Here is a 17,989-nt window from a genome sequence, read left to right as displayed (position 1 = left end):
ACAAATTTGTTGGGTAGCCTCCCTTTGTACCCATGCAATTGCGGGGAGAACATGCAGACCCCATACAGGGAGGCCGGAGCCAGAATCGAACCCTGCACCTCTGCACTGTGAGGTGGATGTGTGAACCACTCAAACATTAAACTATTATTATTATTAGTTATCGTATTATTTTTATTATTATTATTATTATGATTATTATTTCACTTTTACAATTTATTGAGTAGTCAGATAACAAACATTTCATACATTAATAGTAGTAGTAGTAGCAGTATAGTGGCAAGAATAATCATTATAGATGGTTCAAATTTAGTCTCACTTATTTTAGGACAGGTTTGTTTTTTGGAGCCGCCTTTAGAAATAGCCAAAATGACCCAGTATCAATGGCCACTTTCAACCAAAATAGGACACTCCTCTCCTTTTTGGGGCATTGGTGCTTAACACTTTTATGAGAATCTCCTCATGGTTGACCTGTCTATCAAATTTCACGTTTCTTAGTGCAACTGGCTTGGGAAATTGACGTTTTCAAGAGTGTCATGGTATTGAGTCATCAAATGTTGTCGCTGTGCTACGCCCACCCACGCAAATAGGAATGGTTCATATTTCATCACAATTGGACAAAATCTCGACACAATGTTAGTTCTTTGACATAGATCAGTCAGTACCGTACATGCATCAAGCCAAAATGGCGGGCTTCCTGTGTGTTTTCCTTCATGGTTCAGGGAGCCTTTCTTTATGGTTTACTCATAGTGAACATGCCGACGAAATTTCATGGAACTGTTCAGTGAAACTGGCTATGAGGGTTTACTTTACGAACATTTTGGCGATAATTCGAGAAAGTCCTCAAAAAACAGCTTTTATAAGGTCAAACAATAGCCTGCAGCACACCTGCGACCTTGAGGATTGGCGGTAAAGAAAATGGATGGATGGATGAGAACAACCAAGAATCAAAGCAATTTTAAGAGGTTCTTTACACTGCATGTTTGCGACCTGAGTAAAAGCAGTCAGCATACCTACTTTTATCAAAAGATAAAAATAGAATACATTAATGCATTCCCATTAAGTGTTTAGAGCATCTATGTTTTTGCACAATCATCCAAATGAAGCAACAATGAGCCAAGACATCCCAAGTTGAGGCGTAGTTTACCTATTTCTGCATATTTGCATCAGTAAAATGTAACCTTTCACTCTGGTTTCAATCCACATCTTTTCACGGACCCTGCAGATGTCGAGTGACGTTAAGCTAATCTTGAACGCGCAAAGGTTTTTTTTTAGTTCGACATCGCCCGATCGTCAATCTGTGGCTGCAGAGTGCGTCTGTGGTGACCCTCTGGGCAGCATTAGAGCCGCTGAGGTGCCTTGGCATCAGTGTGACAGGATTAACACATCAAAAGCGCCGTGGAGGCCCACAAGCGGCGTGGCAGGCTCGGCACAGCACCTTTCATGTTCTGCTCAGGTTCACCGCAATTTCACGAGCCAACTAGCAACCCGGTTACCCCCCCCCCCCCCCCCCAAAAAAGATAATATGGCCAGCCCGTCTTTATCAGGAGTTCTCCTCAACTCTCGTGAAATATGTCACATTTTTTGTGCTTGATGAAAGTTTGGAGTGGAACACACTCAAGTCAGAAAGCGCACAGTAAAGTGAGATCGGTAAGAATGTTTGTCATTGCTGCTGCCGTCCTGCCTGGTCTAATATAGGGACATAAGTTAGGCCGTGCACTATTTGACCTCGCCCAGCCCACTTGCTGACCTGATTCTTGAAATGGTTTTACACAAATGCACAAACTCTGTCTTAACCCGCATGACTACAAAAGACAATCAAGGATATCTACTGTACCTTAATGTTTCTTGACAAATGGATTTGTTCATTTTAGCAAAAAAAAGTCTGTGACAAAAGACATTTTTTTTAAACACATAAAGCAAACCTCAGTATGTTTGACCTTTTTGTTGTGATCCTATCCGCCAGTGTTCAATGAAAACTCAACTATTTGCTTTTATTGTTGTTGTTTTTGTATTCAAGTTAAAACAATACATTGTAACTGTCATATGCTTGTGCAGGAGTTTTTTGCCTCACTCAGAGCGTGGTTTTTTTTTCTCCCCCTCTCCCTCCCTTGTTTCTTTCTGACTTTCGGGTTGAGTGAACGCTGGCGCGTTTTGGCTGCCGCTGCTCAACCCGTATTGTTTTGTGTTTTTTGTTATTGTAAAGTGTCCTTGGGTGTCTTGAAAGGCGCTTATAAATAAAATCTATTATTATTATTATTATTATTGTGGTTATGCCACCATCTTTGGGATCTTGGTGCTGAGGAACTTTCATTAAATAAGTTGAGGAGCTTCCTATTGATAGACTGATTTATTGATTCATTTGAGTGTTTTTTTTTTTTGTATACACAGGTACACACACACTGGCCAAAATGTTATTTAATGGACCATGACTTTCTTGATTTGACAAACCAGCCAAAATGGTGTGGGTCAACTGTACTGTATAGTGGTTGAATAGTAATCAAGCCTATTTTGGAGGTTTAGGTGGTCTGTGGGGGTCATTTTTTAAATAAGTTGCTTGGTCCTTTATCCGAAAAAGTTGACACGGTGGGGGGTGTGAAACCATTCTATGATAACAGATTTTAAAGGTTAACGATGAACAAAATTGCAACCCAGATTTTTGTATTATTGTACAAGCTCATTGAAGGTCCCAGAGGGGTACATTAGTAGACGTGGTGGTGAACAATTACCCCTCAACAGTCAGTGGCCACACTAAATGTTTTATTTAATGACCTTTATTCTCTCTCTCTCTCTCTCTCTCTCTCTCTCTCTCTCTCTCTCTCTCTCTCTTTCTCTTTCTCTTTCTCTTTCTCTTTCTCTGTCTCTGTCTTTCTCTCGCCTTAGGTTGTTGACATAAAAGAGAAACTCAAGCAGTCCAAGAGATTTTGGTCCAATCTGCCTGAGGAGATGTGTGTGGACACCAGACTGGCTGCTGGGAATGCAACTGATGACCAGTGCTGGAATGGACACACCAAGGGGAGGTAATAGGCACCCCCAGCGGTTACGGAGGCTGTAGTCTCCCCATTTGTGTTGCATTCACACTGCTGAGAATTTTGCACTTTGCGCTTTTGAGGTCTGACCTCAAAACATTTCCTTTTAGATCAAAATTCCATATTTTTTTCCATTTCAGATGTCTGAATAGTTCCTTTTTAAAATTTAAAGGGGACATATTATATAACATTTTCTTTTAAAAGTAACTATCTCAAATCATGTTAAACTGTAATATATTCTTTCTTCTCTAGTTACTCGACTTACTGGGATGTTTTAACTTACATTATTGTCCTCAGTCCATTATATTCGACAAGTTTAGTCATTTTGCAGCACTCACACACAATTTCTAAACGAATTACCGCTGCTTTCAAACCTGTCGTATGTGTTTATTACCAAGACTGACATGAGTGTTTTTTCCGAGGGGAACAAATGGTGTACTGGCAAGCAATAGGAATGGAATCGCACAACAATCCTCTGCTGCTTTATCAAAAAGGCCGCTGTAGCGTGTCAACTGTTCGAAGTGTTGTTGTTGTTGTTGTTTTTTTTTAATGGCCAAATGGAATGTTGTGTCATGTTGTAGTGCTTTGTCTTCGCGCTCAAAGGCATCTCATGAGTATGGGACTCATCAAAAGATAATGGCCTTTTCTTTCTTTCTAGGTCAAGTTTCACAAGATGTCTTTGTGTGTTAGTGAGCGCAACATGAACACTTAAAATGATGACAAAAAAAATAATCTAGCTTGCTTTTATCCAAATACATCTTCATTTGTTCTTATTTTCTCACAAAGCTATTTCCCAGAAGTGGTATTGGATGGACTGACTAATCAGTTGAACAACCCTGAGGTCAATGTGGACATCACCCGTCCAGACACGTTGATTCGTCAGCAGATCATGGCTCTCCGGGTGATGACCAACAAGCTGAAAAATGCCTATAATGGCAACGATATCTACTTTCAGGACTCAAGTGAGTTATGTGCTCGGCTTTTTCCTCTTCTTCGGTTATTAACCCTGAAGCTACATGGAAGCATTGGGGGAACATGCAAACTGCACAAAAGACTGCGGAGATTCGAAACCAGACTTGTGGGTCAAACAACCAGAACACATATAGGCAACCCTTCATTTTTGTATTCACACCTAGGTGCAATTTAGCAACCTACTTCAATGTAAAAAGCCAGAAAAATGAATAGAAAACAAGGAGGAAAGGAAAGAGGACAATAGAATAGAAGAAAAGATTCATCTTCAATCTGTTCTGTCACACTCTGAATCAGCTAGCAAGCTAGCGGATAGCACAAGATGCTACTGTAGCAGTCTGTAGCTTAACTTAATGTACTTTCTTGTCATATGGACCCGATGAAGTTCTTTGTTCATTAGAAACTTATTAATATGCTGCACAAGTCCTGTCAAGCCAAAGCAACGGAACAAAGACCACAAATAATGTCAAGAAACCATCAACCAAGCACCTGCTGTACACATGATTGTCGCCATTTTTTATGCATAAATACATTTATTATTCATTAAACATTGTCGTGTGTTGTTCTATAAATCCCCAGTATTAATTTGTGTTTGCTTTCACCACTGTAGGTGATGAGGGCAGCGGCTCAGGCAGTGGAAGCGGCTGCACAGAGGCCTGCCCCACAGAGGCTGATGTGGCGCCTCCCGAAGCCCCGGGCGTGGAAGCCGACCGGAGAGGTCCAGTGGAAAGCTCTTCTTCATCCCGTCTGCCCCCCATGGGCCTCTTAACCACACTGGCCCTCTCGGCTTTGGTACTCCAAATACATTGGAGATAATGCAGGAGAAAACAGGTGGGGATCAACTTTGCCAGACAGTATTCAGGCTGAAGAAATCAAGTCAGTCATGCATCGATATTGCCACTTTCCCAAAGAATGCACATCCATTGACTTGATAGGTCACAACATCGTTCCTCTTTCCAGTGCTGAAGCCGACCCCCACAAACTCTGCTTGAGAGATTAAAACTATTTTTATCAAAGGAAAAGAAAAAAAACACTCTTTGCACACATACCTGTAAAACAGGCAGTAATGTCTGCCCTCATGTGGATGAATTTAGCACGCACTTTGATTGTTTGGACTTTTTGTGTTAAGGAAAAAAAATATATATATGTGTGTGTGTGTAAGATTGTTTAAAAATGTGCTTATTGATGACTTAAAGTGGTACAGTTATGTTCAATGTCACATTTCAATCAGATTCAAAGGATATAATGGCAGGAGTGACAGGGGTAAACAGTATAACTTGCGACTTCAAAATCAACAGTACTAATCATGGATTGTCCTTCATTTTAAATCATTATATATTTTTTCATTCATCTATTATATTCTTACAATGATTTCAGCTATGTCTGAAGAGTCTGTCTTCATGCCATGTAGTCATAAAAAAGGAAAAAGGCAGATATTGTATACTTTCATTTGCCTTGCAACAGATTAATTAACTTTCTGCGTTTTTTAGGTGGGGGGTCTGAGAGTAGACAGTCTGTGCTAATGTGCCTCCATTGCCATTCTGTATTTGTTCACAAGGATGATTATGTTATGATGATTATGTTGTTAGTGTCTATCCATTGAAAGTACAGCCATTCTGTTCAAAAGGTCTGAATGTTAAAAAATATTCGATCACTGTTAGTGAATCTGTACTCATTAAAATGCATTTATCCCTTTCAAAAAAAAAAAGAAAGAAAGAAACATGAAGGTCGGCAAACTGTTGTGTAGTTCAATTGGATACGGCTAATCAGGAATTGTGTGTTAGAAATTTCCTGTGATAATGAAAGTGAGTTGAAGGCTAGTTCGATTATGACTAAAGAAATCCAGCATTTGAATGAAGAGACACTGAATGAAGAAAGGACATAACGCATCCTGCATTATAGTCACATTATTATCACACATTCTCACAAGCTGTCAACAGGGTATTGGACTACAGTAAGAGTTCAGCATTTCATCTATTTTGATATATTATCATTGCTGTTTCATTGGCCAGTGAAGTACCGTATTTTCCGCACTAAAAGGCGCTTTGGAGTATAAGGCGTACTTTCAATGAATGGTCTATTTTAAAATTGTTTTCACATGTAGGGTGCACCACATTATAAGGAGCATAGAATAGAAGTTACAGTAGTGGCTGCAGTTGCATTATGTATCCACTAGATGCTAAAGGGAATAAAATACAATACAATACAGCTCTATCTATATAGAGTTTCACAACCGCCGCAGCTGTAACAAAGCGTTTCACAGAACATTTAAAATACTACGTCCAAAGAAATCAGAATGTTGATCCTTATAAAAGGCGCATTCGATTATATGCTTTTAGGTGCGCCTGATAATGTGGAAAATACGGTAAATGTTCTGGATCCGAATCTCAGCTCTGGCATTCTGGAGTGAAGTTTTTATGATTTTATTGTGCATCTATACATTTTCTCTGGGTATTCTGGATTGCTCAGATTGAAAAAACAAACAAGTATATTGAAGCCTGCAAATTTTCAATAGGTCTGAAATGCTTGTTTGCTGATTTATATGCTGAACTGGCGATCAGTCCAGGGTGTAGCCTACCTTCGCCAAAAGGGGCAGCTGTGTTTGGCAACAGCTATGGAGTTCAGGACATTCAGAGACCTTGCCCCATCCCATTCAAATTCACATATGCAGGAAGCTGGAGTAACCTGAGAAAACACTGGAAAACATGAGCCCGGATTCAAACCCACAACCTCTGAACTGTGAGACAGAATTGCTAACCAATCATCCAACGAAATAAATAGTATATAAATCACAAAATTACAAAATACATACATTATCACAGAAATTTAATCGAAGGCCGATGTCAAGCTTCTACGTCCTCACACACCTTTTCAAATGTTGCCCCTGTCTATTTTGCCAAAACTACTGCAATAGCCACGGTTCTAGAAATACAAGTCACAAAAATGCCCCGGGAAAAGGACAAAAAAATACTTAGTACGTCTCAAAGTGTGCCATTTCTACAGCTGCACTAGCACAATAATGAAGAATATAAGGGGGAATATTAAGGCGAGTGTGCGTCAAAATGCACAGAAAAGGGTCCCCGAACGTGTTTTGTGAAGCCTGAACGTCAGTGTGTTTGTGCAGTACAGGCGGGCTGGAAGGCGACCACAGTCACCTGTGAAATGAGAATCCGTGGAGAGTGGAGAAACGGACAGGCCTGAATGCGTCTCGTCAGTAGAGCGTATTGTTGAGGTGGCCGGGGGCCTGGCCACCCAAAAGCAGCTTCTGTGCGCGTCCTCTGAAAGCTTGTGTCATTCATTTCATAACATATCAGCAAGGATTTATACGAGTGTACAGTGTGTCATTCAAAAAATATTCTTTATAGTGCTCTTATGTTTTGTATCATCAAACTAATGGGAATATCTTTACAATACAAATTTGGGGAAAAATGTATCCACAAGTGGAAATGCTTCAAGTCAATATTTGTATTCCTCATCAGTGCATTGTTGTTGTTACATTCAAATGAACTCCATGCAGATGAGCAAATATGCCTTACAATGCAATGAAAGGGGATTGCATTCATGTTTTTGTACTGTTCTTAAGAATAAATATTTCTTAAAAAAACATTCCAATAGGTTCTCATTTGTGATGACTACGGAATGCTAAAAGACCGAGTTTCAATCTAAATAGATGACATACATTTATTGTGATTTATTTATTCTTTTTTACCACACGCATTTTCAAGGACTCAATTAGCCTATGATATGATTTTCATTGTTTCCGTATGTCATTCATCTCCAACAGTGATTCCCAACCACCGTGCAGCTGTATATTAGTGAGGTCGTAAAAATAATATATTTACTACAATTAAATATATCACTGTTCATCAATTGATACCAGTGATAAACAGTGACGGACAGAACAATTAATCGTTTCTCCACTAGATGGCAGACGGGACAATTAAGCTTGTGTTTGAATAAACAGCACCAAATTCCATACTGAGTAAATACATTTGTGAGGATTTTAATGGAATTAATTTTAGTATACAGTATATACTTTATGTGACATTTTTGTTTGGTAATGCACTTTGTCCTCTTATAAAATATGTGTCTTGGATCAATAAAGGTTAAGAAACACTGATATACATACAACAGGGTTTGAGAACCTTGTCCCGATGAGGGACCATTTCACTTTGTATGTGTTGGCCAAGTTTTATGTTATTTAGTCTGGATCAAGTGCTCTAGTTGTCTGTATACACGACCCACCCGGTGTAGGTTCCCCACCCCTGATCTACACGATTAATAATTTCCTCTTGTATCACGCAGGCCAGTGTAGGTTTCATTTCTTTCCGCTTCTGCAAACTGATAGGGATCTAAGCTTCCTCCGTGTACTTCCTATGTGTGAAGTCGGCTTTTATCAGGGGTTCGAAGCCTGTGTTTCTGCGCTGACGAAGGTAGAGCACGAAGATAAGGAGAAGCGCCAGGAGCCCGATGAAGACTCCCCCGAGTGTGGATCCAACCACAAACACGGCAGAGCCTCCTGCATCTGGAAGAAAGGAAAGAAGCGGACAAGACATTAATCACTTACAATCTAATGCAGAAATTACATTCAATTGTCTTTCCATCCATCAATTTCAAAACCGCTCACCATTATTATGGCGGTGGATGAGCTGGAGCCTATCCCACCTGATTTGGATGAAAAAGGGAGTATACCGTATACCATGGTCTAATTGCCAGCCAATTGTAGTAGTTAATGGCAAGTATGTTTGCCTCACGGTTCTGAATTTGGGGGTACAAATCTGTGACCTCTGCCCTGCGAATAACTGGTGACCATTCCAGGATGTGCTCTGTCACCAGACTCCAGCTCATCAGCTACGCTAATAATGAAAAGCACTATACAAAATGGATGGGCATTTAAAAAAAAGCTTTTCACAGCATATCATTGTGGGTGGAGCACTACAATGCAATGCAAAATTGTAACAAAAAACCCCAAATGTTTATATTGTATATTATTATTTTATTGTATATTGAATAGTTGCAATTATTGTATATATCTATACATCTGTCTATATGTTTGTATATATGTATAGAGATATATTGATATTATTTTTTATAATAGCTTTTCTATTGCAATACCGTAGGTGTACCTAATAAAATGTCTAAAAATCCCGTAGGTCGTGCAGCAGTTTAAAACAGTGGACAGTTTAAGTAACTACCCAACCCGGTGATTGAATTTTATTGCGGAAATAAATGCCGGTTCAATACATATGCCCTTGAGTGTCAAAACGCGTAAAAAAAACGGAAGAATTTATTTCCGGTTGACGTAGTGAAGCGTGAAGACACAAAATAGAAACGGATATAGTAGTAGAAAAACTTCACCCCGAGCAGGTACACAAACATTCTACTTGTTCTTTCCCTGCTATTTTTGTCCCAGTTATTCGCCCCTTTAGTTTTTTTTGTGTGTGAACACTTTCGTAATTGTGCGATTTCTATACGATTTATTGTCCACGGGGGACCTTCAATTGGCTCTAGTGTGAGAAGCAATGTTAACCTTAGCCACGTAGCCGCTAACGTCACAAGGATTTCGAAGATTCTACAAGGGGACGGATTTTTTTCTTCTCCTCTTTCACCCGACCAGTGGATACAGCTGTCCGTTTGGATGATCCTTGGAAAGATGTCAAACATTTTTACACGGTAGGAAGTGTTTATTGTCCCCAATAAGGAGTCGTTGCGGGGATTTAAACTCTCAGATTCAAAATTATATGATTTTTGGTTTTGAAAGTAGGTTGCCTACAAGTGGGATTAATATGTGTAAGGAACGACTCTTGACCGTGTGAAAGTTTTAAAATGTTGGCGAAGTTTGTTTTGATGAACGAATGACTTGGGCTGGTCACAGCCAAACGTGAAAGAATTGCATCTAAATCAGTTCTCAAAAAGCTCAACGTGTTCCACGAATATAATATTACATAATTGTCCTATGCATTTGCTTATCATTTTTATGGTTAGTTTTGAGCAGAACTCCAAATGTGTGGCTAACTTTTGTAGGGTCAGTACTGCGGACCTTGAGTTTAATACCCGTTGACTCGGGCATACCATACACTCATTTATTTGACGCATTTTCAAACATTCTGTTTTTTTCTCTCTTTTTATTCAGTGCAAAATGACCTCTACCTTGACCTTTTATTACACTTAAAAATCTTTCACTATTTAATTCATCTAAAAGGGCTGACAGTGTATTCAATGCGTTGATCAAGTACCCTTTGAAAGTGTTTCATATCTGGCTAACCATTGCAAAGCTTGCATCATGTTTAATTTTCTTGTTTTTGCAAGGCATACTTCAGATGTCCACCTCGTCTTTTGTGTACGCAATATGGAAATGACATGTCAATCTTCAATATACTGAAATCCTCAGATAGAGAAACGACCAATAATTATTTGTGAAAAATACACCCAAACGTTTTTAAGAGATCATATGCTTCACTTTTTCATATATTTAAGCTATAACAGTATTTATTTTTTAATGTGTAATATTTCAATATTATTCACATCTTTATTATAGTCATTCGGCATGCATGCTTTGCTTGGATGTTGTGTTGTTTTAACTGTGGAAACTACTGAAATGGGTAATTAATTGTGCTAAATATCATGTCTACCCATCACATGTTTTAGTGAGTACATAATTTATCATTTAACTTAACTTTGTTCTTCTCTTTTTGTAATTAAGTCATGTATGTTAAAATGGGTGATGCATGACATCTCGTCTTAAGCTAGCAGCGCTGTCCAATCTTTTCCATGTTGGAAGGGTTTTTTTCCCCAAATTTAATATTGTTTAATATATGTCTTTTTACACTTGTGTGAAAATACTAGTGAAAGCATTGCTTGTCCAGTTAGTAAAAGTTGTATCATGGTAAAGTATGAGGAAGTTTGAGAATTTTTTTTTTTCTTATGGCAAAAATTGTTTCGGGAACACAATCTTTAAATTGAAACCCGCAAATCACTGCTCCTCAGACTGTATTAATATGTGATTTTGCTCCAATTTAGCAAAAATACTCACTATTTCGCCTCATAGCTAAGATTAAAACAAAAAAACATTTAACCTCTGACATTGACCACTTGCTTACCTTCAAAGGCAACAGCGTAGGAATACCCCAGCTGCTCTGATGGTATGTAGATGTCTTCATTTGTAATTGGAGGGAAGAACGGAACCATGTTGTAGTCCCGGTTATGACCGATGGGGGCCATTTCATCTGGAAAGCTGGCTTTGGAAGGGAGAAACCTCCTCATCCACTCATCAAAAATGGCATCAGTGAAAGCGTGAAGGACCTGAAAGGCAACCATTGATAATTGAGGACTCCTCGCTTTTGACTTGTGAGCAACCTGTGCAATCGGAGTCTGACCAGAAAGATGGGGTCATTGGCTGCAGAGTGAGGCAAAGAGCTGGTTCCGTTGAGTAAAGCGTGGACCAGATTGTGAAGATTGTTCACGGTGTCATCCAATTCGCCGTTTGGTTTGTCATACCCTTCCAGGGCATTTCTGTGTGTTAAAACACGGGTGTTAACAGAGTGCAGTGTAGTCATGGATGGCTGAACGTGATCGATTCTAAACGTCTACCTAAAACTGAAGGAAGAGTTGGTGAAATATGGAGGGCTGTCAAAGTCCCGGATGCCAAGGCAACTGCGAACATCACTCATGGTGGGCAGAGACGTGTTTGCGCCTCTCATTACGCCTCTCTGAATCAAACCCTCATTGCTGCCATTGCAAAGAGTCACCAGGCGATTGTAGTCATCCAAACTGGAACACGGAGCGCAATACTTTGTGATTAGTGGCAGTCATGTCACATTCACTAACCACCGTTGTCTTCGTGCTGTAATGCAGACCTGGTACACACCACCCCCCAGTTGGAGAATCTTGACTGGTTACTGATGAGGGAGGGGTTGTCTGGGTTTCGGCCTCCCAGCAAAGCGTCTGTGCACACGTCACAATCATTCTGCCCCATCGCAAAGTTCCAGTACGGTACCGCAAAGTTTTCATTGCCAGTCAGCCTCTGCGGGGGAAAAGCAGGGTGAAATGGCTTTATGGGTGATCGTAGGCTTTTAGAAGAAATCTGTCCTCCAGTTCTGTGTGATTCATGATGTAAATTCGGCAGATTGATAAAAATGTATTTTGAAATTGTTACTTTTTGTATACTCGTTTCCCTCTCTCAATAAACTGTTCTCTTGTAGTTCATGTGTTGACGAAATCATCCAATTCAGAACTTTTAGTTAACTTTCAAGTCATGCTTTTCTAGGAAATGTACATTTTTGTACCTGTAGGTCTCTTTCCAAGCTGAGGAGGTGGTACCTGTGCCAGGTGATGAATGCAGGTCCTTTGTGTGAGAAATCAATGGCTTTGAATGGGCGGCCAGGACCTGTTGTGGAAATAGTTTTTGAAATCTCATGTTTGGAATTGAGGGGGAAAAAAAATATGTTTTGCTGTGACAATGACTATCTATAAAATTAATTTCGGGCTTTTAACACAGACTGTAGCTCCGAAAGCCATGCGCCAAGAACAGGCTGATGGCAACAGAGGATCATACACATTTTTTTTGCTGTAATTTATGCATAATGAATTGCCTTATATAGCGTAAATGCAATTGAAGTGTCACACATCAAGAAAAGCAGTTCTTCAACTCAACTTTTGTGTATTCTCTTGACCTGGATAATTTAGAATCTAATAATCATTGCATGGCTCTATTTTTAGTCGGTGTTCTTGAATTTGAGTGTTATGATGAGAAGGACTACAACTACTTACCAAGCAGAGTATCTCGGACAGAGTAGTAATGTTGCCACACGAAAAAATCATAGATGGAGATGTTGGCAAACTGGGGCTCAGTTCCATTTGGCCCCAGGAGGCCCAGCCAGTGCTGGGTGGCGATCATATAATCTGGGTGGATAGTGGTTTTAGCCAGTTGCAGAGCATCCAGGAACTCCTGGAGCTCTGCAGAGGTCAGCGTGTGGATGTCCTTTCGGATGACGGGAGCTTTCCTTTGGTCGCAGTTTGGTCCGGTCCAGCCAAATTTGCACTGCCCACAGTCAAAACCTGCAAAGTTGCCTGAAACACAGATAAAATTACTCGACACAATTATTGGTAAATTGCTTCATGCAATAATTATGTACATTACTCACCACTACACCTGCATGTCTGGTTGAAAAATTTGGTGGGCCATCTCTCCCGATCATCAACGTTCCTGAGTCTGTACGGCCCGCCCCAGGGTTTGGTGTCGACTCGGACGGCGGTGCAGTTTCCTCTCCCCGTCAGGGTGCCACATACGTTTGCAGGATCGGAGCCCAAGGCAGGGCAGCACTGCTTGGACAGAATCCCCTCAACGGTGCAACACGCTCGGGGGAACTGAGCTTCACCAGGTTGCAAAAATAAGTAAAAAAGGCTGAAAAGTAGTGCGGCCGTCATTTTCCGCTGGTTTGTGTACTCCGGTCAGTGGCGAAGAATCAGCTTGTTGATCAATTACTATGTTGCACAAGTGTGTAATATCCCTCCCTGTTGTGGTCCTCCCGCTTGTGTATCTTCAAATTAGATGCGAAGAAATTTTGTGGAAATGGCACTTTAAAGTCGAATCATCTTGTGTTCCAGTTGGTTTCATGCACATTATGGACGGCGGTATTTTGTAACGGGGCTTTAGTAGAGCTGGGTGGGATTAGACTAGTTGGTCTTGTGACGATCACCTGACGGGCAAGCTAAGAAGCTAGACTGAGTTGTGGACTGAGAAACATGTTTGCCTGAAGGGGCCATTAGGCATAAGACTTTAATGCATTTTATCAAGACTGTATTCAATAGGTTCTCTGAAAAGATGAATCAGATTAAGGTTTTAGCCGACAAAATGTAACAATAAGTGGGTTAACCTAAGTGCACAAAATAACTGGATAATTATATTAGCAAGTGTTGTAATTTCTTTGAAAACCAGCACCATAACCTCAGGGCATGAGAGATTCGGGTGAATCTCTCACTTTGTTTTCTAAAAGCATGAGGGTTGGGGGTGATGCAGGAAAGCAAATGGTGCAATTCATGTGATCCTAAATGTCACTGGAACACTGACATTTGGCTTCCTATTGTGCTTGCACCGAGGGCTGAGAATCACAGTCACTTTTAATACATTATGAATGTCATATTTTGCCAACAATAACGTTTATACGTCAATGGGATAAGCCAGGGGTGCCTAAACTTTTGGGATCGAAGATCTATTTTTCGATCAACTAACCAACTGTCATGTTTGTTTCTGTCATGGTTCTGTTCCTGTTAGTTTTTTGCCACAGTCATGGTTTTGTTTTGCTACTTTGGATTCGTTTTGGTTGTTAGCACTTTGTTTGGTTTGGATTCAGTTTTCTCTGTTTTATTAAATATAATTCGTCAAGTTCACCCTGCTCCTCCCTCCTGCCTGCTTTTTTTGGGTTCCACCACCACCTTGCTACATGACAAAAACATTAAGAAATTGTGATTTTTTTTTTGTAAATAATGAGAAATTAAAAAACACATTTATCTTACTTGCATGCATATCGGACACCAATTGTACCAATGTACTTCATTTTCCAGTGTAAGGTGTGTATGCTTTATTTGCATCTTTGCTTTTGAACGTCAGCCAGTCAATCTGTGGTAGTCTGTACAATAAATTTCCCTACATTGCAAAGCATCATTCAGTCCTAAATTTCTTCCTGCAGTCTGCGTATGCTCATGTGGATCACAAGACTCTCTGGGGTATCCCTTCTGTTGCACTTGTGACTGCGTTTCGGTTGACGCAAGCATCAAAGTTCGGTTGTGACTCAGACGCATGACTCGCGGGGTTGTCTCTTTCACCCGGCAATCCCATTTTGTGCATTCCAGCCGCATGCCTTGTGACTACTGAGGCTTTAAGTCGGAGTATGGAATTCGGTGTCAAAACGACAACGAGACCCAATCGCACCACAAACGAGGAAAGAATTATTTGGACGTTTGAGCTCATTGCTTTTATGTGAAGGCAAAGACGCATCCACCCACGTTTCATTGCAACTGATGTCGTCATTTGTTTTTGTGTGCATTTGTTTTACCATTCTGCAATAATTACCAAGCCAATGGGTTATAGTCACAGTTTGTTATAAATGTCCTTTTCACTCTTGATTGTGGTTCCTATTATTTTCATTTGTTTTACCATATACATGAACAGGAAATAGTTCATCATCTCAGGACCTATAATACTAAAACATGATGGCGCCCTGGAAAAACTGCTTTGTCTTTTCCACAAGAGTCCTCGTGAGCTTCACTGGACTGACGAGGATTAGAAGAATTCCTTGCCCGGAGTCAAATGGAATGTCAGAATGCTTGTGCTTTTATCAAATTCCTTGAAGAGCAAAGGCACAGTAAAGGTGTTAAAATGAACCATGATTATGGTATGATGTGGATTGGTCCCAGTTTTGCAGTTCACCATACGTGTGTGTGTGTGTATAAACTGTGATTCCTAAACCAATTATTCATCCATCCATCCATCCATTTTCTAAACCGCTTATCCTCACAAGGGTCGCAGGCCTGCTGGATCCTATTCCAGCTGTCTTAGGGCAGTAGGCAGGGGGCACCCTGAACTGGTTGCCAGCCAATCGCAGGGCACATATAAACAGCCGACCATTGATGCTCACCCTCATACTTAGGGAAAATGTACAGTTTTCCATTAACCTGCCGTGCATGTTTTTGGAATGTTGTAATGCGGGAGGAAACCGGGGTACCCGGTGAAAACCCACGCAGGCACGGGGAGAGCATGCAAACCCCACACAAGAAGGCTGTAGCCGGAATCGAACCCTGCACCTCTGCACCGTGAGGCTGGCGTGCTAACCAGACGACTGCCGGGCCACCCATGATTGCGAAACACAGAATTCTATTGAAAAATTAACTGCAGTCATTTATAAATGTGAGTTGCCATCCAATGTATTTTATTAATTTATTTATTCTTTTATTTTTTTTTACTAGTGTGCAACCGTACATGCTTTTTTTCCCCTGCCTAAACACAGGATGGTGCCAAAGAGCTGTGGAGAAACAAGGAGTGAGGTTTATGGGATTTGAGACATAAATATGAAGATTGAAAAATAATTACCGGTAGTCTTTAAAAGATAGGCCGTATACTCAACTCAAATGTATTTATAGAGCACTTTCAAACAGCCATCGCTGCACACAAACAGTAAAGCAAAGCAACAAATCAGTAACAAAGAGAGCACGAAACAGTATAACTAAGATCATAATTTGGGTCGTACTGAGTCAAATGCCAAAGAATACAAGTGAGTTTTGAGGCGGGTTTTAAAGATGGGCAAGCTTAAATAAGTTGAATTAAAAACAAATAAAGCTGAAACAATATAGGACTCCTAAAGTTCTTAACAATGAAAATCGGACAAAATTCTTGCAGAAATATAATAAACAATAAGCATAATCATTTCCATAAATTTTGAGTCAGCGGAAAAAAGTTCATACTCATTTTTGCTTTAGAGATGTATTCATTTAACACTACGTTTAATATTGTAGTTGTTCACACTTCATGGGAACAGGGAAATATCAGATGCAACTCGGTGACAGACCACAACCTCAGCAATGCACATTTACATTTGTATTCACATCAAATACTGTAGTCCAAATTCTTGTAAAGTTTCTGGTTTGTCAGGCTGTCCCCGTGAGAAGAGAAACACTGTAGTTGTTGACGGGGGAATCGGAGGGATCCTTGTGCAGTACCACTAGCCAACAGGAGGAGGGCAGTGTTGCAGTGTGTGGTTGCCAGTCGTTGGCAGGTGCAGGGACAAGCGGCGCTGACAGTTTGTATTTCCTTCAGGATGCTCGGGCCAAATATGCCATGAAATAGTCTGGGATTGGACATCTTTGTACTTTAACTGTCACCATTTAAAATGTCCACCGTGCCGAGCGGCGTCTGGGAGCGCAACACAGTCGCCTGGGTGGTAGGCAGCCATGTGAAATGAGTAGCCTGTATAGAGTTTTAATCCTCTTTAAGACTCCTATCCATCTCCAAATTAATATCTAGGGGCCACACATCCCTCTGCGAGCAGTGTGTGTGTGTGTGAGTGAGTGTGTGCGTGTACGAGAGAGCCCCTTCTCACATTATTCACTGGAAAATAAGATTAATAGTTATGCTGGGAAACACGCTTGAGGTCAATTAGTTCAGAGATCCTTAGATAATCATTACGCTACGAAGCAATTCAAGGACATGAAGAACAAGTCGTTAGAGGTCAATATGCATTAAAATCCAATGTGAAGATGCTATCCCGGCTCACCAGTCGAACAGAAACCTATAATACTCATTACATGCATTTAAATGAGGCTGTCCTAATTACTAATCAGTCCCTTGTACCATTAGAGATGGAAATTACAAGTACAAAACAGAGCCTTGGGCCTCATTCACTCAGAATATATTAAAGTTTTGGCATCAGTGTCATTTTAATTGTGACTACTCAATAGAACTTTGCCACAAGTAAGGCTGGACATTTGACGGGCTAAATTGTTAAACTAGTGGTTGTTGTTGGGGGTGAGTTTTGTATTTGCACATAGATAAATTGTCATTTTTAATGCCAACATCAAAACTTTATCAACACCAACAAATATGCATTTGAAATTCAATCATCCAACAAATTTTGTATTTTAAATAAATAAATAAATGTTCATCTTAGATAATACAAATGATAAGAGTGCATTCATTCACTTTAATATCTCATTTCAAAGTCAGAGTTTTGAGAGCAACCTTCAAAACTTTGTCATGAGTAAGAACGGGCATTAAACAAAATTTGGCGGATCCACATTGAAGGAAATAAGCTGTTGACATTTTAAGAATATTTGTGTTATCATTTTTTATGGCTAAAAATACTAGTGTGTGTTCATCCACGTGTTTTATTTCAAGAGTCAAAACAATTATATAGAGCAGTCTGTGTCATCTTTATAGTTTGGGATGCAAGAGCAGACATAGTGACGGAATATTCTGAGGTTTTGTTTCCGTACCAGTGTGT

General features: G+C 40.1%; 2 protein-coding genes across 3 annotated transcripts in view; one reads left to right on the top strand and one right to left on the bottom strand.

Annotated features, from left to right (window-relative positions):
• The window catches only part of gpc6b (glypican 6b), an 88,223-nt gene extending 82,520 nt beyond the window's left edge, over positions 1–5,703 (top strand). For both annotated transcript variants that reach the window (XM_086123579.1, XM_086123578.1), the window contains 3 exons: positions 2,881–3,017; positions 3,813–3,988; positions 4,606–5,703. In XM_086123579.1, the coding sequence (XP_085979705.1) occupies positions 2,881–3,017; positions 3,813–3,988; positions 4,606–4,811 (519 nt within the window). In that variant the 3' untranslated portion in view covers positions 4,812–5,703. The remainder of the gene's footprint in view (positions 1–2,880; positions 3,018–3,812; positions 3,989–4,605) is intronic.
• Positions 5,704–7,982: 2,279 nt separating this feature from the next.
• Positions 7,983–13,623, bottom strand: dct (dopachrome tautomerase). Its single transcript, XM_086123580.1, has 8 exons — positions 13,139–13,623; positions 12,765–13,064; positions 12,281–12,381; positions 11,852–12,018; positions 11,586–11,765; positions 11,372–11,507; positions 11,096–11,297; positions 7,983–8,520 (listed from the first exon to the last, which is right to left on the bottom strand). Exons 1-8 carry the CDS (start codon positions 13,419–13,421, stop codon positions 8,348–8,350), a joined length of 1,542 nt encoding a protein of 513 aa, XP_085979706.1. The 5' UTR covers positions 13,422–13,623; the 3' UTR covers positions 7,983–8,347.
• Positions 13,624–17,989: the final 4,366 nt, after the last annotated feature.

The sequence above is a fragment of the Hippocampus guttulatus genome, chromosome 11, assembly GCF_054856545.1.
Source record: "Hippocampus guttulatus isolate MCC_2025c chromosome 11, RoL_Hgut_1.0, whole genome shotgun sequence".
Taxonomy (NCBI): domain Eukaryota; kingdom Metazoa; phylum Chordata; class Actinopteri; order Syngnathiformes; family Syngnathidae; genus Hippocampus; species Hippocampus guttulatus.
This window is presented reverse-complemented; position numbering and strand designations above follow the sequence as displayed.